Genomic DNA, 15,379 nt, shown 5'->3' on the forward strand with positions numbered 1-15,379 from the left:
GCATGCATAAAATGCTTGATATAAGGATGTTTGCCTTATGTCAAACATCTGGGAAACATATTCATTTATTAAGTCATAAAATGTCTGTCAGCAAATTTGAGTCTATAAAAAAAAAAACCTGAAGACTGAGTGAATTCCTGTTTTCGAGCTTTTGTTCAGTGCTGCCAACTGTTAGGTGCTGAAGAGCCCGGTTTGCATTCGGGATCAGCAAAAAGTCTACGATATGGATTACTGCCTTCAAAAGCATTCAGAAAAATAAATAAATAAAGTTTCCGTCACGGTTCTTCTTTTGGTTCCATGCTGGGTTTACTTTCTGCTACACCACGTTTACTCTGAGTTGACGATGGTACTGAACAACACTTGCAGTTATATGATTCATATTATGTTTTTTTTTCCACGCCACACAGTAGTGGAGGCCAATGGATGAAAATATTTGTTTGTTGTGTGCTTCTTTCTGAGCTGCGTTCCCACCAAGTGGTTTGGATTCCTGCCGCTCTACAGCAACAACACAGTATTGATGAATTGGTGAGCCCAAATTGCTAATACCTATGTGTGAATGCGACCATGCACAGTTGTTGTCAATCTGTGTAGGACCTGCATGAACTGCTCACCTATCTGAGTTGTCCCCTGCTTCTCACCTAAAATCAGACGGGTTCCAGGCTTTCGAGGGGCTGCCCTGACATTTGGTGCCAATAATCCCATTCCCCAGAAAATAAAACTGACTGATTATGACGAGCTCTTGATTTTTTGTGACATACCCATGGCACCAACATGATGAATCCAAATGACATTGGTGAGCCCGCAAAATGTTAAATTGCACATTTATAATGCATAACAGTGAATTGGATTATGTTTCTGCACAAACATTCGTATTCGTCATATAATTAATTTTAGTTGACCTTTGCGGTTCAGAAAGAAATACTGTGTCTCCAGAAATTTTGAATGGATTGCTATTGTACAAAGTGATTTTGAAAATGGATTTGATATTGTCATCATCAGGTCAAAATGTGTCCGTTTTCCAGGGGGTTAAAAAAAAAAGCGGTTGTCTGTTTGCTAACATAAAACACTTGAGGCACTGACATTTATGGTCCACAGCAATTAGGCTAGCTGTTTATTGCATGCTCTATGTAGTCCATATCATGGCTCTTTTGGTCTGTGGTTTGAGGCTTGTGGTCGGCAGCGTTGTCCTTCATCCAACATTATCTGAATCATGGTTATGATCGTTTTTAGTATGTTGTCCTCGGTTTTTTTTTTTTTTTACACCACATTTACAGGTGCTATAATTATAGACTCATCTGGAAAAACATCCACATAAAGAGATTGGCTTCCATATTTACAGTTAGTTGCTTGCGCATAGTAGTCACATTATGGAACAACATGAGCAAGAGACAGATTTAATTATGCAAAACTGACAGAAGGCGTCTTTTTTCTGGTCATGTTGTGCAAGTACAGATTTAACATAGAGTTTTTGTCCCCCTGGAAACTCATTTTCTGCAATATTTGATACTGATCCAAACATGCAAGGAAGGAAGAATGTTCATAACACAGGACTCACATTTTGTTGTCAAAGGCATACAAACTGCTATTAGAATTAGACTTTCTGAATACATATCAATGTATTCCACTTTTTTGAACCAGAAAACTTTTAATTTTTAGATTAGATGAGCCCCACAAACTTGATACACATTTGAAAATAACTTCCCGCAAAGAGGAGGAGTGTTTATTAAAAGACCAGCTGAAACAGACTGCACCGGTACACTGTGCTAAGAAACTTTCTTCTGGCTCAGTAACTTCATCCCCAGCATGACACACAATTAACCTTAACTCACTGTTAAAATACCACAACAGAAGAAGTAGTAATTTTATCTGGGATGCACTGTAATTACTGATCAACAGGAAAAAAGGCGAAATCACAGTTTCAATCAGGAGAGAATAATTAAGGAGCGAATATGGAAAAAACCCAGAACTGAAGTCAGATTAGATTTACTGTGAACAGAAGGTTTGCACTCAGGAAGTCGATCACCAAGGGAAGCTGTCTGATGAATTAGCTGCTTCAAGTGTGAATGAGACATCCCACTATAGTTAGACTCTAGACATTGTGTGGTGGTGGCGATGAGGAATTTAGCTTGATGTGAGATGATTTCATGCCAAAGGAAAACTGATCATAGGACTTGATGGGAAATGGCCATGTGTAGACTACTTACTGTGTAGACTACTTAATTCCTAAGGGTTAAATGAAAATATTGATATCTCTGTGTGGTCCATCCCTTGTTCCTCCTTGCAGCTTTGTCAGCAATCAGTCAGCTGAGCAGTTCTGGTATCCGACTAGCAATTCCCCCAGCTACTAAAAACAGATACAAGTTCTCCTTTGTCCGGCTCTCCATCGGGGCTCTGAACGCCTCGGAGAGGAGGTGACCGTGCACAATGTTCTCCTTTTTCGTCTTGCTGCTCACACATGCGTATTATATGTGTGCATATGTATAGATAAGTGTATATGTGAGTATGTGTGTGCATGTACATATATATATATATATATATATACATTTGTAGATATGTATTTATTACGGAACCTGTTGTCGTGCACCATTCTCATGCCCTGTAGCCTGTTAACTCTGCACTTGTACAATGACGCTGCTCAAATTCAAATGTCCTTTGAATGTGTCCATAGTATGTATGTCGACTGCTGCAAAACAAATTGTGAAGTGAATGGTCAATATTGAGAGCTGGTTATCTTAGATTTTCACAAATAATGGAAATAGACTAGATGACAACAGCCATCATAGACAGATTGTAAAATAATGATACACGTTTAGAGTTAAAATTGATATTCATTTGGTTTCATAATGAATGGCTTGTCAATGTAACCACCATTTATTATGTACAGTTTACATTCCTATTCCTGTAAATGTACATGCTCAGGCTGGAGAGTCAGGATTATTTTTCCTTAATCCAAACACATAATATCCCTGAGGTGTTTGATGCACTCTGCGTTATGTAACTGTGTAACAATAAACCATTACACCAGGCAGCTATTATTATCACACTGAGACGCAGTAACTCTACGTGCCTGTATGAAAGCAAACACAGACTGTTTTTAGTCTGACTCCCGCCGTGCTTCCTCTCCGTGGTCAGCCTTCCATAATCCAAGCCCTGATTTATAATCTATTCCACTATTGACTGAGTCCCATTCGGTTGCTGCGAAATCACACTGACCTGTCCGTCACAAGTATCCTCCCTGTCGACGCCGTGCCAACATGATGAGTGACAGAGAATTCAACCAATGAACGCTGGGGTATGGACTTCTTGCGCGAATCACAGTCCAATCAGAATCTAGGTGGGCCGGACCACAAGGGGCCTGGCTACATGTTAGGTTGCACAGGTAAGCTCCGGAAGGTTTTTTTTTTAGACTTTGTCTTTGACAGGTTATTTATTGTTCACATTATTATTTATAGCTTGGTGTATTGTGTTTGCCAGTGTATGACTGTGTCTGCAATTTTTTTTTTTTACAGATATCCGCCGTTCATTTGTGCTAGCCTACAAAGTGTCCCAAGCAAAGAGAGAACAATGGTGATTTTCTGCTGTCACAGCTGGGCATTGATAGCGAACCGTGATTGTGACAGCGTGTGTCAGTGCACGTTTAAACCTGCCAGCATATTTTAGGTGTCACGACATTTGGGCAGTTACTACTATGTTATGCACATGCATAACACATTCTTCTTTGTGTAAGAATCGTTGGCTGTTTCCAAACACTTTGTAGTTCTAAAAGCACATTTGTTAGCTCGCGTTTCTACACAGCTGCCTTTTAGCTAGCTCGCCCATGTCGCTTTTGTTTACATCTGTAATACCGTTCGCGACGTCCTGTTATCTGCTCTCCGCACACTCATACGTCAGCACAGGGAAACACGTGTTGAGGCGGATGGTATTCCTGCAATTTAATGTCCCAGAGATGATCATAAACTAACATTTCTTGCATAATTATCTTGTCCTTTACGAAAGTGTCCACCCACGGCGTGAGCTGACTCAACTCCACCGCTGCGCCGAGGAGACATCTGGAACTTCAACCATATCCTACCACACCTCTTCTTCAAACTGACTCCAACGACTGTTGGATTTTATTCGGGAAGTACTGCATTTGTAGAAGCAGCGCAACTTGACACTATTCTTCAGTTTGACACGGAATGGATTTTGAAAAGACGTAGCCCTGTTATTGAAAGCCTGCTGGTTGGAGTTTGACAACTTTTTGGACGAGTCCTTCTGGAGGGACACTCGCTCTTAAACCGACATGGATCAAGCCAGCGGTGGAGAGGACCCGAATAAACCCTCTAAAAAGAAGTCACATGAGGATGAGGGTAAAAACAAGAAGCTGGTAAGTTTTCAGACAGACTGAGAACTGTCACATCCCCTGATCCCAGTGTAAATGCAAATCTATTTTGTAACCCCTAGTGAGTAAAAAAAAGTTCATGTACGTCATCTATAAAGAGTTTAACTGCTGTTTTTTTTTTTTTTACTGCATGTAGAAACAGCTGTATTCAGTCCCATGCAGAGGAAAATCAGCTTTTGCAATAGTTTGTCGGTGCATTTCTGTTAAAGTCAAATGAAACCAGACGAGACTCCAGTACAGTTAGTAAACAGCTTGTTGCCTGTACAGTACGACTGTGTTTTAGTGCAGGATGACCCAAATAGTTATTGATTTGTAGTTATAAGTATTTAATGCAACCCAATAGAGAGTGGCTAATAGCCGGCTTGAACAAAATAGATCGTGTTTCAGTGAGTGCTTTACTTTTAAAAGCACTCAGTGCCTCATGAGAATTTCCTGTCAGCACATCTAAACGTTCTATGAAGAGCATTCTTGTTGTGACAATTGGATTTCTGAGTTTTAATACGCACACAAAGGAGTGGCTCAGCTGCAATTTGACTCTTAATGTGCTGTTGTTTTCTGGTGTGTGGGTGCGTGTGATGATTCACTCATTCTTAGTCAGCCTGAACAATATTATCAGTGCAGTAATTGACAGTCACACAAGCACATTGTCTCTTAGATTCCAACAACAACAACAACAACAAAAGATTTTTGTCCCCCTCTCTATTGCTCCATCCAGTTCATCTTGAACGAGAGGTGAGCTTTTTCAGAAAATGGGCAACCTCATGTCTTCATCATTGGAACTCTGTTGTCGATGAGATGTTCTTGAATTACTTTTGTTGCCTGGAGGTGAGATGACAATATTTGAGAATTCGTGGTGGGGGGTGATGTCACTTTGGATTCAACATCTGACAACTGAAGCTTAGCTCATTTCTGCAACTTTTACCATAATTGTGTGAGAATTGTCACTTCTGAAACTGCCTCATTTGATGAAAATGTAGCAACAGTACTGTGTTTACTGCCTTCATTGGAAGAAGGTAAAACTAAATTTCAACAATGCTTGACTGCCGCTGTGTCAGCTTTTCCATAATTTTACGAGTGGAAAATGTGATTGGCGTCGAACAATCTGGATTATGTCATATCCCAACAGCTGTGAAAGCCATCTGACAAATTAGCCAAGTTGGACTGATGCAAGCATTTAGAGACTGACGTCGAATGACCTTTCTCACACATTAGTTCTTTACTTAGGTTTACCTTTACCTTAGGTGGTACCTTTTGTCACTCTACTATGCAACTGCCCTAAAACTGAGAAACGAGGAGGAAAATTACGGACCTGCTATATGTCACCTGAGGAGAAATGGCCTCAAACTTGTTGCAGTGAAATAAAGTCTGTGAAAGTTGCATTGTCTGTTTGCATTGCAACTGCCAGACAGGAAATCTCAGCATGGATTTGAACCGATGTCAGCTTCCAAAGGGTGTTGTCCTGGGAAATCCCAAGAACAGCCAGCAAATCCTAAATATCCTGCCGCCCAACTCCAAGTGTGTTATTGCGTGACAGAAGATTGCGGTTTCTGTATTTCTTAAAGCTGCCTGAATCTGTGACCTGCTGTTGTTAAACCCTGAAATGAGAACAGTCTGATAAAAAGACACGTTGATTGTCTACTCTAACATATCAACACAGCTCACCATAGATTTGGGAGAGGAAGTAATTTTTCAGGTGCCATGACAAGTTGTTTATCCCCACTTGTTTAGCTTCTCCAACACACCATCACTACAACTTTGTTTGGTCACATGTAAATGTAATCTAAATTAAATATGTTTCACCAAGCTAACAAAAATGTTATTCATAATGAGTTTAAAAGGAGAATAAAAATGGACTTTTCCCAGATAATTTTGAGATGATTATCTTATTTGATTGAATGCTTTCCTCTTTGCTTTTCCACTTCCTTTCCTATTTCCAGTTTTTACCATATAAGGGGCTGTAGGTTGACATTCCTGTCTTGCATTGCAGTTTGTGTGCATGCGGTCCAGGCAGAAACTTGGGAAAATGTCTGCCACAAACAGGGTTTAAGTAGAGGTTTGTCTTTGTCTTTACACAGTCATGGCTTCTGAAAAGGAGAGTACCATCAGTCACATCAGCCGTTTGGAGGAGAAACGGTGAAAGCATAATGTTTGCTTAACTAGTCACTTGCAGGATTACATCACGGCAACACCATTCGGCCTTTGGGCCTCTGCTGCATAGATCCAACAAAACCGAGGACATTAGAATAATGTTCCATTGTTCGGAGATAGAGGTACTCCAACATTTTGTTGTTTGTAGCCACGCTGTGCAACATCACCATTTGGTTGATGTTGTAAAAACAAGATGACCAATAAAACAGGCCAGGGGAATGAGATCTTCTTAAAGGAATCCACGAGAGCCAGTTTGACAGAAAGAGGGGGAAAAAAGTATTGCCTCTACATTCCAGCGTTAAAGATGACTTCACGCAGAACAGCAACAGGGAAAAGTAATGCATAATGTATTAACAGTAATGTATTAACAACGCCACTTCAAATCACAGATTGTACAACCATCAGTTAGAACAATTAGAAAGTAGAAAACACTTTTTTTGCACGTCTATATAACCCATTTTGATTGCTTTGAAGAAATGTAGCATTGAGGACATGTAGGTTTTTATATATAAGACATATATGAATTAATCCCAACAGAATATTTCTGAGAGTAGAATTTCATGCTGAAGCACATGCTATATTTACCAGAGGCATTTCAGCACTTCAACACGTAAAGTTAGTGCGACGTTGATTGATTTTTAGAAATCAAAAATCATCTGTAATAAATGTTTTATGATTAAACGTTAATATTCCCGGTTGGTGAGTTCATCCAGCTGTGCGTTCTAGCACAGAGGCCTTATTTTCTTGTTTGCTTTTTACTGGCTGTGGTTGAACGTTTTGTTTTCCATTACCAGTAAGAAAGGTAAAAAGTCAGTATCCCAAAGGTCATTTGTCTTGGTATGAGGGAGAGGGAGACCAGTAAGAGGTGTAAAACATAACTGAGATGAGTGTTATGCCATTGAAACCCCAAGAGCTTCTGCTGTTTTTTTTTTTTCCTATTGCAGATTAGACAGTGTCTCTGAGAAAAAGAGAGGAGGCGGAGCTAGAAGTGGTAGAGATGAAGATGCTGAGGTTCTCTTTGGGAGTGAGCAGGTTGGACAGGATTAGAAAGGAAGTAATAAGAGGGACATAGAGAGTATCTTTCCTTTTATCATAGTAGGCTTTGTCGGCAGGTTGCATATAAAAAAACAAGAACAAGTCGGGTGTTAGTTTTCCACTCCTATCTATGCGTTTTAAAGGCTGTAACTTCAGGGACTGTGATTTAGTATTTCATTTAATCTGCGTGATACAAAAGGTAATGCATGTATTGTGCACACATATGAGTGTGCCGGTTTCTTTTGTTAGAGGCTGGAACACTGACACAAATTAACCAAAAGTTCTTACATTCCATTATTTCAGGCTTTAGTGACTGTGGTGTTGGCAAGTCATGCACCACCTTAGTGCTTTCTAGACTTTCCGTATTTTAACCACTATTACATTATGTATTATGGACCAAATATAACCATGATTGTGTTTGGTAGAGATGGAAAAATCACCAGGAAACAGACCGAAAGTGTTATGAAGGCATTCCGGAAGTCGGTGAGAGGAAGCATGGAAGGGGGAAAGTAGCAAAGAATGCTTTAGTCACAAGTAGCTGGCGGCCTCACTGCTCTCATGTCACCTTCTGAGATCAGCTCATAATTTAAGAATGGCATGTGTGTGACTCCTTCAGTTACACATTAAACACACCTGCATAAGAGATCTCCAGTGCCTCGAGGCACTGGAGATCTCTCCGTACAAAATTACATAAAATCATCTCTGATATCCGCGGTTGCATTCGGTTGTGTGATGACGCATGACCAGCAGGCTGTTTTGACTCAGCAGTTTCAGTGTCTGCTGTTACCTAGAGGACGGAGGAGGGACTTCCCAATGATATGCTCATTATATTTGTTTAACATTTCCCACAAAATATGCGTTTTTATAATAAAAGCAGGATACTTGGATAGCACGAGTCATACTTATTCTTTATACTATAAAATACTTCACATTTTTGTGACAGGGATATTCTTTCCTGTGATAAACCACATTTGTTACAGGAACCAGAACGTTTTAGCTTCTTATAGCGTCTATCTGGTCAACATCATACTAGGTCACAAGCATTTTCTTACACTCAGATATAAAGACTGGTCGAATAGATATGAGCAATGTACTATAACGATTGATTTTTCTTAATTGCAGCTAAAATAAGACAAAACGCTTTGTCTTTGTGGGATTTTTGACAATAAGGTCATCTGTATCACACAAATGACTTTCCTCCTTGATGTAATGAACAATTTAAAATGATTTATGTGCTGTGCTATTTTTAGTCTTTATTACCAAACTCAACTTTTATAACAGCATATTATGTAATATCATGTAACCCCCCCCCCCCAGGGTACAGCACCAGAAATTCGCTTTCAACAGAGGCAGATGACCCGAGGCTAGTGCTGTTCTAGTCTTGCCATCACATGGTCAGATTATCTATAGTGGATCCATTCAGTTTTAAGATCCACTGGCTTTTGTGTCTGTTTCCTCTTCAATAGCTGTTTCAAGAAAACTGTAAACAGTACCAGCACTCTCCCCCAATAAAAAATGTACCACAGGCTCATTCCCTTTTTGACATTTTGCCCTTTAGAAAAATATTTCGTGACATTTCTTTCTTCTTATTCTAAAAAAAACCCCAAACAATATAGTTTTAGAAATCTACTGGAATGAAATGTGAAAATCACAAAAGACAAGCCTGTGCATTAGAGCTAAATCAACAGTGCATCTGTCATGACTTAATTTATTTGTTTAGGAGAAGAACGTGACATTATGCGCTTGATTAAATTGTGCCTAATCCAGTTTGCCGAGAGGAAAACTGTGTCGTTCTGTTGAACGTGCATGATGGGTTTTTCTATGTGACGATAACAAGATGTGTATGCTTGTGGCACTGCCTAAAGCCACAGCACTATTTACCCTCTGTGCTGCTTTAGCATTCAGAGGCTTGAACTGTCTCAGTTTTGGTCCCATTTGTATTGACTGACTTATAAACAGATGTGTTGAAATATTGATATTTCTTTATTAAAAAAGGTCAAAGCGTCTCAACTCGTTTTGGGGTTCATCAAAAAAAGGAATGCATTATATTTGACATTATAAATGAGCATTTTAACCCTTATTATATACTTATAAGGTCTGTGACAAAAGGACATCCATGTAAATAGTGCTGCCGAGCATGCAGTTTGGTTGGTCCAATTCCAAGAACCAGGTTTCCTGAATTAGCTCTTGTAGCAAATTTAAAGTCCTTTTAAAAAGTAAAAAAAAAAAGGAAAAGAAAAAAGATTGACTTGGTTTAACTTTGCAAAGTTATTCACACAACTAAGTCCAGGTTCTGCGATAGGCCCCAAAGCTGGGAAGATGAAAACATCAACTGACGTTTGAATAAAGATGAGACTCAAGGCTGCGGTACTAATAAAACCAGATGTTTACTGTCATTTAACGTTCAGGAAGAATTATTTGCATAGTGTTGAGAGAAAATGCTTGGAGAGAACATTTGCATTTTTATCTCATCTGGCTGCTGGAGTCAGTTTTAATAGTAAATATATTCTAAATTCGTAACTGCTTCCCCGGTATAATTTGGATATATGTCGTTTCATGAAATGCCACGGGTAAACCGGGCCTTTGTGTTCCATTGGAGGTCTTTTCCTCTTTGCTCTGTTTGGCTTGAAAAGGGCATCAACAGAATCCAAACATGAATATTAATTTATAAACACGTCCATTTAGAGGACTTTCTATCAAGATTAATTCAGACAATTTTATTCATTTCCGAAGAGAGAGATCTAATTCAGTTGCTTGGATGGTGAGAAACTTGGTCTGATACCGCATCTCCAAAGCTGAGCATGATATTAGACATTGTGTACATGCTGTCTGAGAGGACAGATGATGTCATTTTGAGGTTCATGGCTGCCAAACATTAATCGAACGAAGAATGTTCGATGGCCTGAATGTTTTGTCTCGCTCTGAAGTTAATTTCCCTGCATTAGATGTGAACACAAGTCTGTTTTGTTAATTATTTGATCTAATATCCAGCATGCATTGATCAGCATTCTGGACATGGCTCACATTTTGTATTATGGTCAACACTATTGATATTCTGAGGCCCATCGTAATGAAATTCAGAATTAAAAGCATTTTATTCTATTTTTCTGCAGTATTTACCATTGACCTGTGATTTAATCATTCATTTCCTTTTGCTTTATGGTAAGCACTTTATTGATCATTTTTGTTTGTGATCAATGCATGTGTGTCTTAGTCCTTATCTTCCTCCCACCACCAACAAATTCTTCCATCTTGTCATTTTCATTTCTTAACTCAGAAAAGTGCTCAGCATCAAAGGACATCTTTTGCTATTTAGGGATTAAAAACATTTTTTTTTTCAGTTGCCATTGTTGCCAGTTGCCTCTAAATGTTAAATCGTCAATTCTGAGTGAGGCCTTAAAACCTTTCATGTTCACATTGCAGATTATGAAACAATACTTTAAGGTCTCTCTATAAATAAATCAGGGGTATTCACACCCTTATAGAATATCCTTAATTATTAAAAACGGATTGTGCTGCTCTGTATTCCTTTAATGGCTATTGGGTTTAAAGTTTTCTCGTGCATTCAGATAGTTTTATGCAATGCTGTATCTGTGTCTCTAAAATATCAGACACTATTCTAATGAGGTATTAGTAACGTATTTTCTGATAGCAGTGTCTGATGGATTTTTTAGCAGGATTTAAATCTATTTTATTTCACTGCGTGGGATAAAATTATCTCCACTTTGTAGTCTTTGTACATTGAATAGCATCACTTTCTGAATAAACATTTCTTAAGAGTTCATGAAATATTTAAAGACCAAAATATTTTCCACGTTACTTGAAAGCATTCACCATTATAGGAGAGAAATTATTTTTTTCAAAGCTCAGCTTTGGGAATCTTTTCTCCAGTTTTGTCTGCCGCTAACACTTTTAGCCTGTAGATAAACTGAGCAGTTGATTAAACAGACATGCTAGGTAGTTTCATGAAGTTGCTAAGAACTGTCAGTAGTACATCGCATTAGAGTCCTCACTGCCAACCATGACTGGCTCCAAGTAATCCTTTGTTATTATTAGAACCAATTAAAGCAGAAGCTAATTTCCTTCTAAACTGGTTTTACTGAGCAATCGTGGCCACTGATTTTATAGTCATAGTTCCAATGACTGAGTTAAAATGACATCATACAGATGGTTATTTAAATTGGTTGGGACATAACAGGCATTGCTATTAAAAAACTTTGCAACAGTAGCCTATTTTAAGCAAAGTTGTTCCTCTGTCCATCTTGGTTGGAAATGTGGAATTTAGTAATTACTGAAAGATGTGAACAAAAATATGTGTGGACATGAATTCATTTATTTTTACCATTAATTCTAGTCTGTGATATGAATTTTCACAACTGCTGTGCTAATAATAGTTGGCACGCTATTCTTGTTTTATGTCCCCAAATTGACTCAAGCTGTCGGATATTGCTTTGTGTTCATTTTTAAAGATCTGCATTGACTCATAATCTTATTTGATTAAGGAGGGACCCAGAGCTAATTTGATTAAGTTATTTAGAGTAATATGCATTTGGTAATAAACATTTATTATGATGAAAAAGTTCACTTTAATAAGCTGCAGAAGCCCCGAGGACATGCAAGCTTAATTGTTAGATGTTAAATTGCGTTGTTGCGATGTTGCCAAGATAATGGGCAAAGAAAGGCCCTCAAGTCAAGGCAATTAACCAAACAGTGGTTTGATTGTTGTTAAATTGATTAGAAAATGTTCAAGTACTCCATTTGAAAATTAGCCATTGTTTCATGCAGTTTTAGACTGCAGTAGGATGCTGGGCTTAATGATACATATACGCTCTGAGTTACAAATGGGAAAAGTTGTTCCTCAGGTCAAATGTTTTGCTTTACAGATGTTTGTGATAACTTGTTTAACTATATTCAAGGCCACACCCGATGGTGGAACATATACCTGGATGCCTCGGGCGAAACCGTCTCCCCACAATGCAGGATGGATGATGCCTTTGTTAGTTTGACTTGAAATAACCACATCGGCCACTCATTACGACACGGAAGCTTTCCTTTCTGTGGTTAATAGCTTCATCCCACAACTGTTGATCAGTTGTCGCGGAGAGAACTAGTGATAGATATGGCAGTTTGAGAGTCTGCTGTGTGTTGCCCACAGCGACGGCTGATGAAGATGCGCAGAGGGAGGTGCAGGTTAGAGTCAGTCTGTTTGCTTGCCCCATCATTAGTGGCTTCCTGATTAGACTACTGGAGAAATCTGTGGCTGGAGGCAGGCTTTATGGCCGTCGCCACCTGACATCTCCCAACTCATTAGTACTTCACAGCCTAGCGCCACGGGATATGACAGTGGTGCTGCTGCTACCCATTTTAGGTGTGTTTCAAACAGCCGTCCCTCACCGAGCCACAAGCCTTTGGCAGTAGTATGTGTCAAAAGAAGATACGCATTTCTTGTAAAGAGAAGTTCTGGGATTAATAGTCTGATTGTGATTCTGAGCTGTTTTTTCGTGACTCAAGAATTTGCATCCTCAAAAATGATTGACCATTGCAAAGTTTTTGGATTCCTTTTGCTTTAGTTTACAGTGATGCTAAGTGAATCGGACCTCTGTCACAACAAGGAATGCTCTTTAGAACGTTTCAGAGATGTAAAAGCTTTGCCATGCTATAATGTTAGTCCTTTTAAAAGTATACATTTTTGGATTACACAGAATTTAAACCAAGCAACACCAATCCGCATGTTGTTCGTGGGATTATAAGGGCTCTCAAGTTCTGTATTTGTTTGGGATGTGTTTTAAAGTGTGTGCGCACGTTGGAACGTGTATGGATTGCATACATTACAATATTTTATTTGGGATGCACACTGCACAGTTTGTGGTATTGTCATGTTCTGTTGAGTTGTACCTTGTTTTTCATTCTGTACCTTCCCCCCCAACAGAACATACACATAAAAACATTGGCAGATGATATGGTAAGGTGCACGGTTTGATTTTGACTTGATCATCTCCTGTTATGTCAGATCTGCATGGGACTTAATGGAATTGCATTGAAATATGTGGATGGATCAGATTTGCCAGGCACAAGTTGACTACCTACATTAATATTCTAACCACAGAAGATGACAGAATGAAAATTGGCTAACACATTTGTCCTTTTACCATGCATTGTAAATTTATAGCATCTAGCTTTCATATAGTAACACAAAAGCTAACTTTAAACCGGAACGACTTGTTGTGGTAGCCTTCCACAAGTCTGTGTAAATTAAAGGCGATTTTTCATGCTGCTATTTAGCACTGCAAAGGTCCTACATTTTTCATTATGAACAAATTTTAGCCTGCAGCATTTAGACTTTTGCAACCGGCTCATAGATTATTTAGTGTCCAATTATCAGCAGCACTTCCGATTAGATGCCAGAGGCTTCTTAGTTAACAAATAGTCTAACTTTGACACTTAGAAGCTCATGCATTATTACCTTAATACTAGGATATACAATGCACTGACAGCTCGCAGGATTTATCTGTGTTTTGTATTGATCCATCCAATAATATTTCAGCAACTGACATTGGTGACATCATATTTGTCTTTCCATTTCATGTTTATCTGTTCATTCATCCAGCATGTCCTCTCCATTTTACTAAATAAGACTAACCTTTGACTAGTTGCATGCCGTTTGTGTACTTTTTTGTGTTTGGTACTAAACCTGCGTTCATCAGAAGAGCATCATCTGATGAACATAATAACGAAACTCTGACTGAATCTCACAGATGTTGTGACAATGAGATCAAGTTGTTATTTTAAACCAAATCCATTGTAATAAATGCAACGCCTGTAATCCCATTGGTGTGACGGTGAGTTCTGTTAAGTTTCATAGAGTATTCTACTTGTGTGTTCAGTGAAGGTATTTTCCACGTCTAATCATGTCTCTACATACTTCCTGTTGTGAGTTATAGTTTTACGACTGTGTAGAATAGATCCATATCGGAAACTGACGGGACAGAACACAATGTAGTAAGTATTTATCAGGTATGGTCAGATATTCAACGAAGATAGGTTCAACCAGCAGCGGTCAGTGCAGCGAAGCCTTTCGTATATCCACATTTTAGCATGGAATTACTCCTCAATGACTTGCACACATTCTGAAACCTGGAATTCGAGAGTGGAATTGTCAGCTTTAAGAGTGATGTGTAAATAAATAGATACATTGAGTAGTCTCATCTTAAAGCTGAAAAAGCTAAATTCAGGCATGAGGAAGACTGCTTTATTTGAAGGTAAATCTGCAATAATCAGAAACACTAAGCAAAAAGAAAATTACAATTGTTTTAAGTACCCTATTTTGAAAACCCCTTGTTTTCTTTCAGCGCGATCGTCTTACCAGCTTCAGGAAAGCAGGGATGAAGAAGGAAAAGCCCCTCATACAGCACCCTACAGACCCCCTCTCCACCCAGACCGAGCTGCCCGTTCCTCAGCCCCTTTATGACGACCGCTCCAAGAACCTCTCTGAAAAGGAAATCATTGACCTGTTTGAGAAGATGATGGTGAGCCTTGTTTTTCTCTCCCAGTGTTTTCCCCCGGACGCAGTCATCTTTCACGCGCCACAGCAGCTTTATTGCAGCTGCCACAGAATAATAAATAATGAGCATTCTATAATGAAAGCTTAAATTGATTCATAAATCTGTGTAAAGAGGAATGTAAGTAGAGAAACGGGGCTGCTGTCGCCGACGTTGGTGACGAGAAGGCAGAAAGATAAGTTTGGAAGGCGTTTTTATTTCGGGTCATATTGCCACCCACAGATCTTTCGGCTTTACTGGTGATGGCAATTCTCTA

The 15,379-nt window shown here is 39.0% G+C and overlaps 1 protein-coding gene across 1 annotated transcript in view; it reads left to right on the forward strand.

Annotated features, from left to right (window-relative positions):
- The first annotated feature begins 4,282 nt into the window (after positions 1 to 4,282).
- Positions 4,283 to 15,379, forward strand: part of diaph2 (diaphanous-related formin 2) — a 165,176-nt gene continuing 154,079 nt past the window's right edge. Inside the window, exons 1-3 of the mRNA XM_068740674.1 lie at positions 4,283 to 4,366; positions 13,494 to 13,526; positions 14,914 to 15,090. Coding sequence (XP_068596775.1) covers positions 4,283 to 4,366; positions 13,494 to 13,526; positions 14,914 to 15,090 — 294 coding nt within the window. The remainder of the gene's footprint in view (positions 4,367 to 13,493; positions 13,527 to 14,913; positions 15,091 to 15,379) is intronic.

This window comes from Brachionichthys hirsutus, chromosome 6 (assembly GCF_040956055.1).
Source record: "Brachionichthys hirsutus isolate HB-005 chromosome 6, CSIRO-AGI_Bhir_v1, whole genome shotgun sequence".
Lineage (NCBI taxonomy): Eukaryota > Metazoa > Chordata > Actinopteri > Lophiiformes > Brachionichthyidae > Brachionichthys > Brachionichthys hirsutus.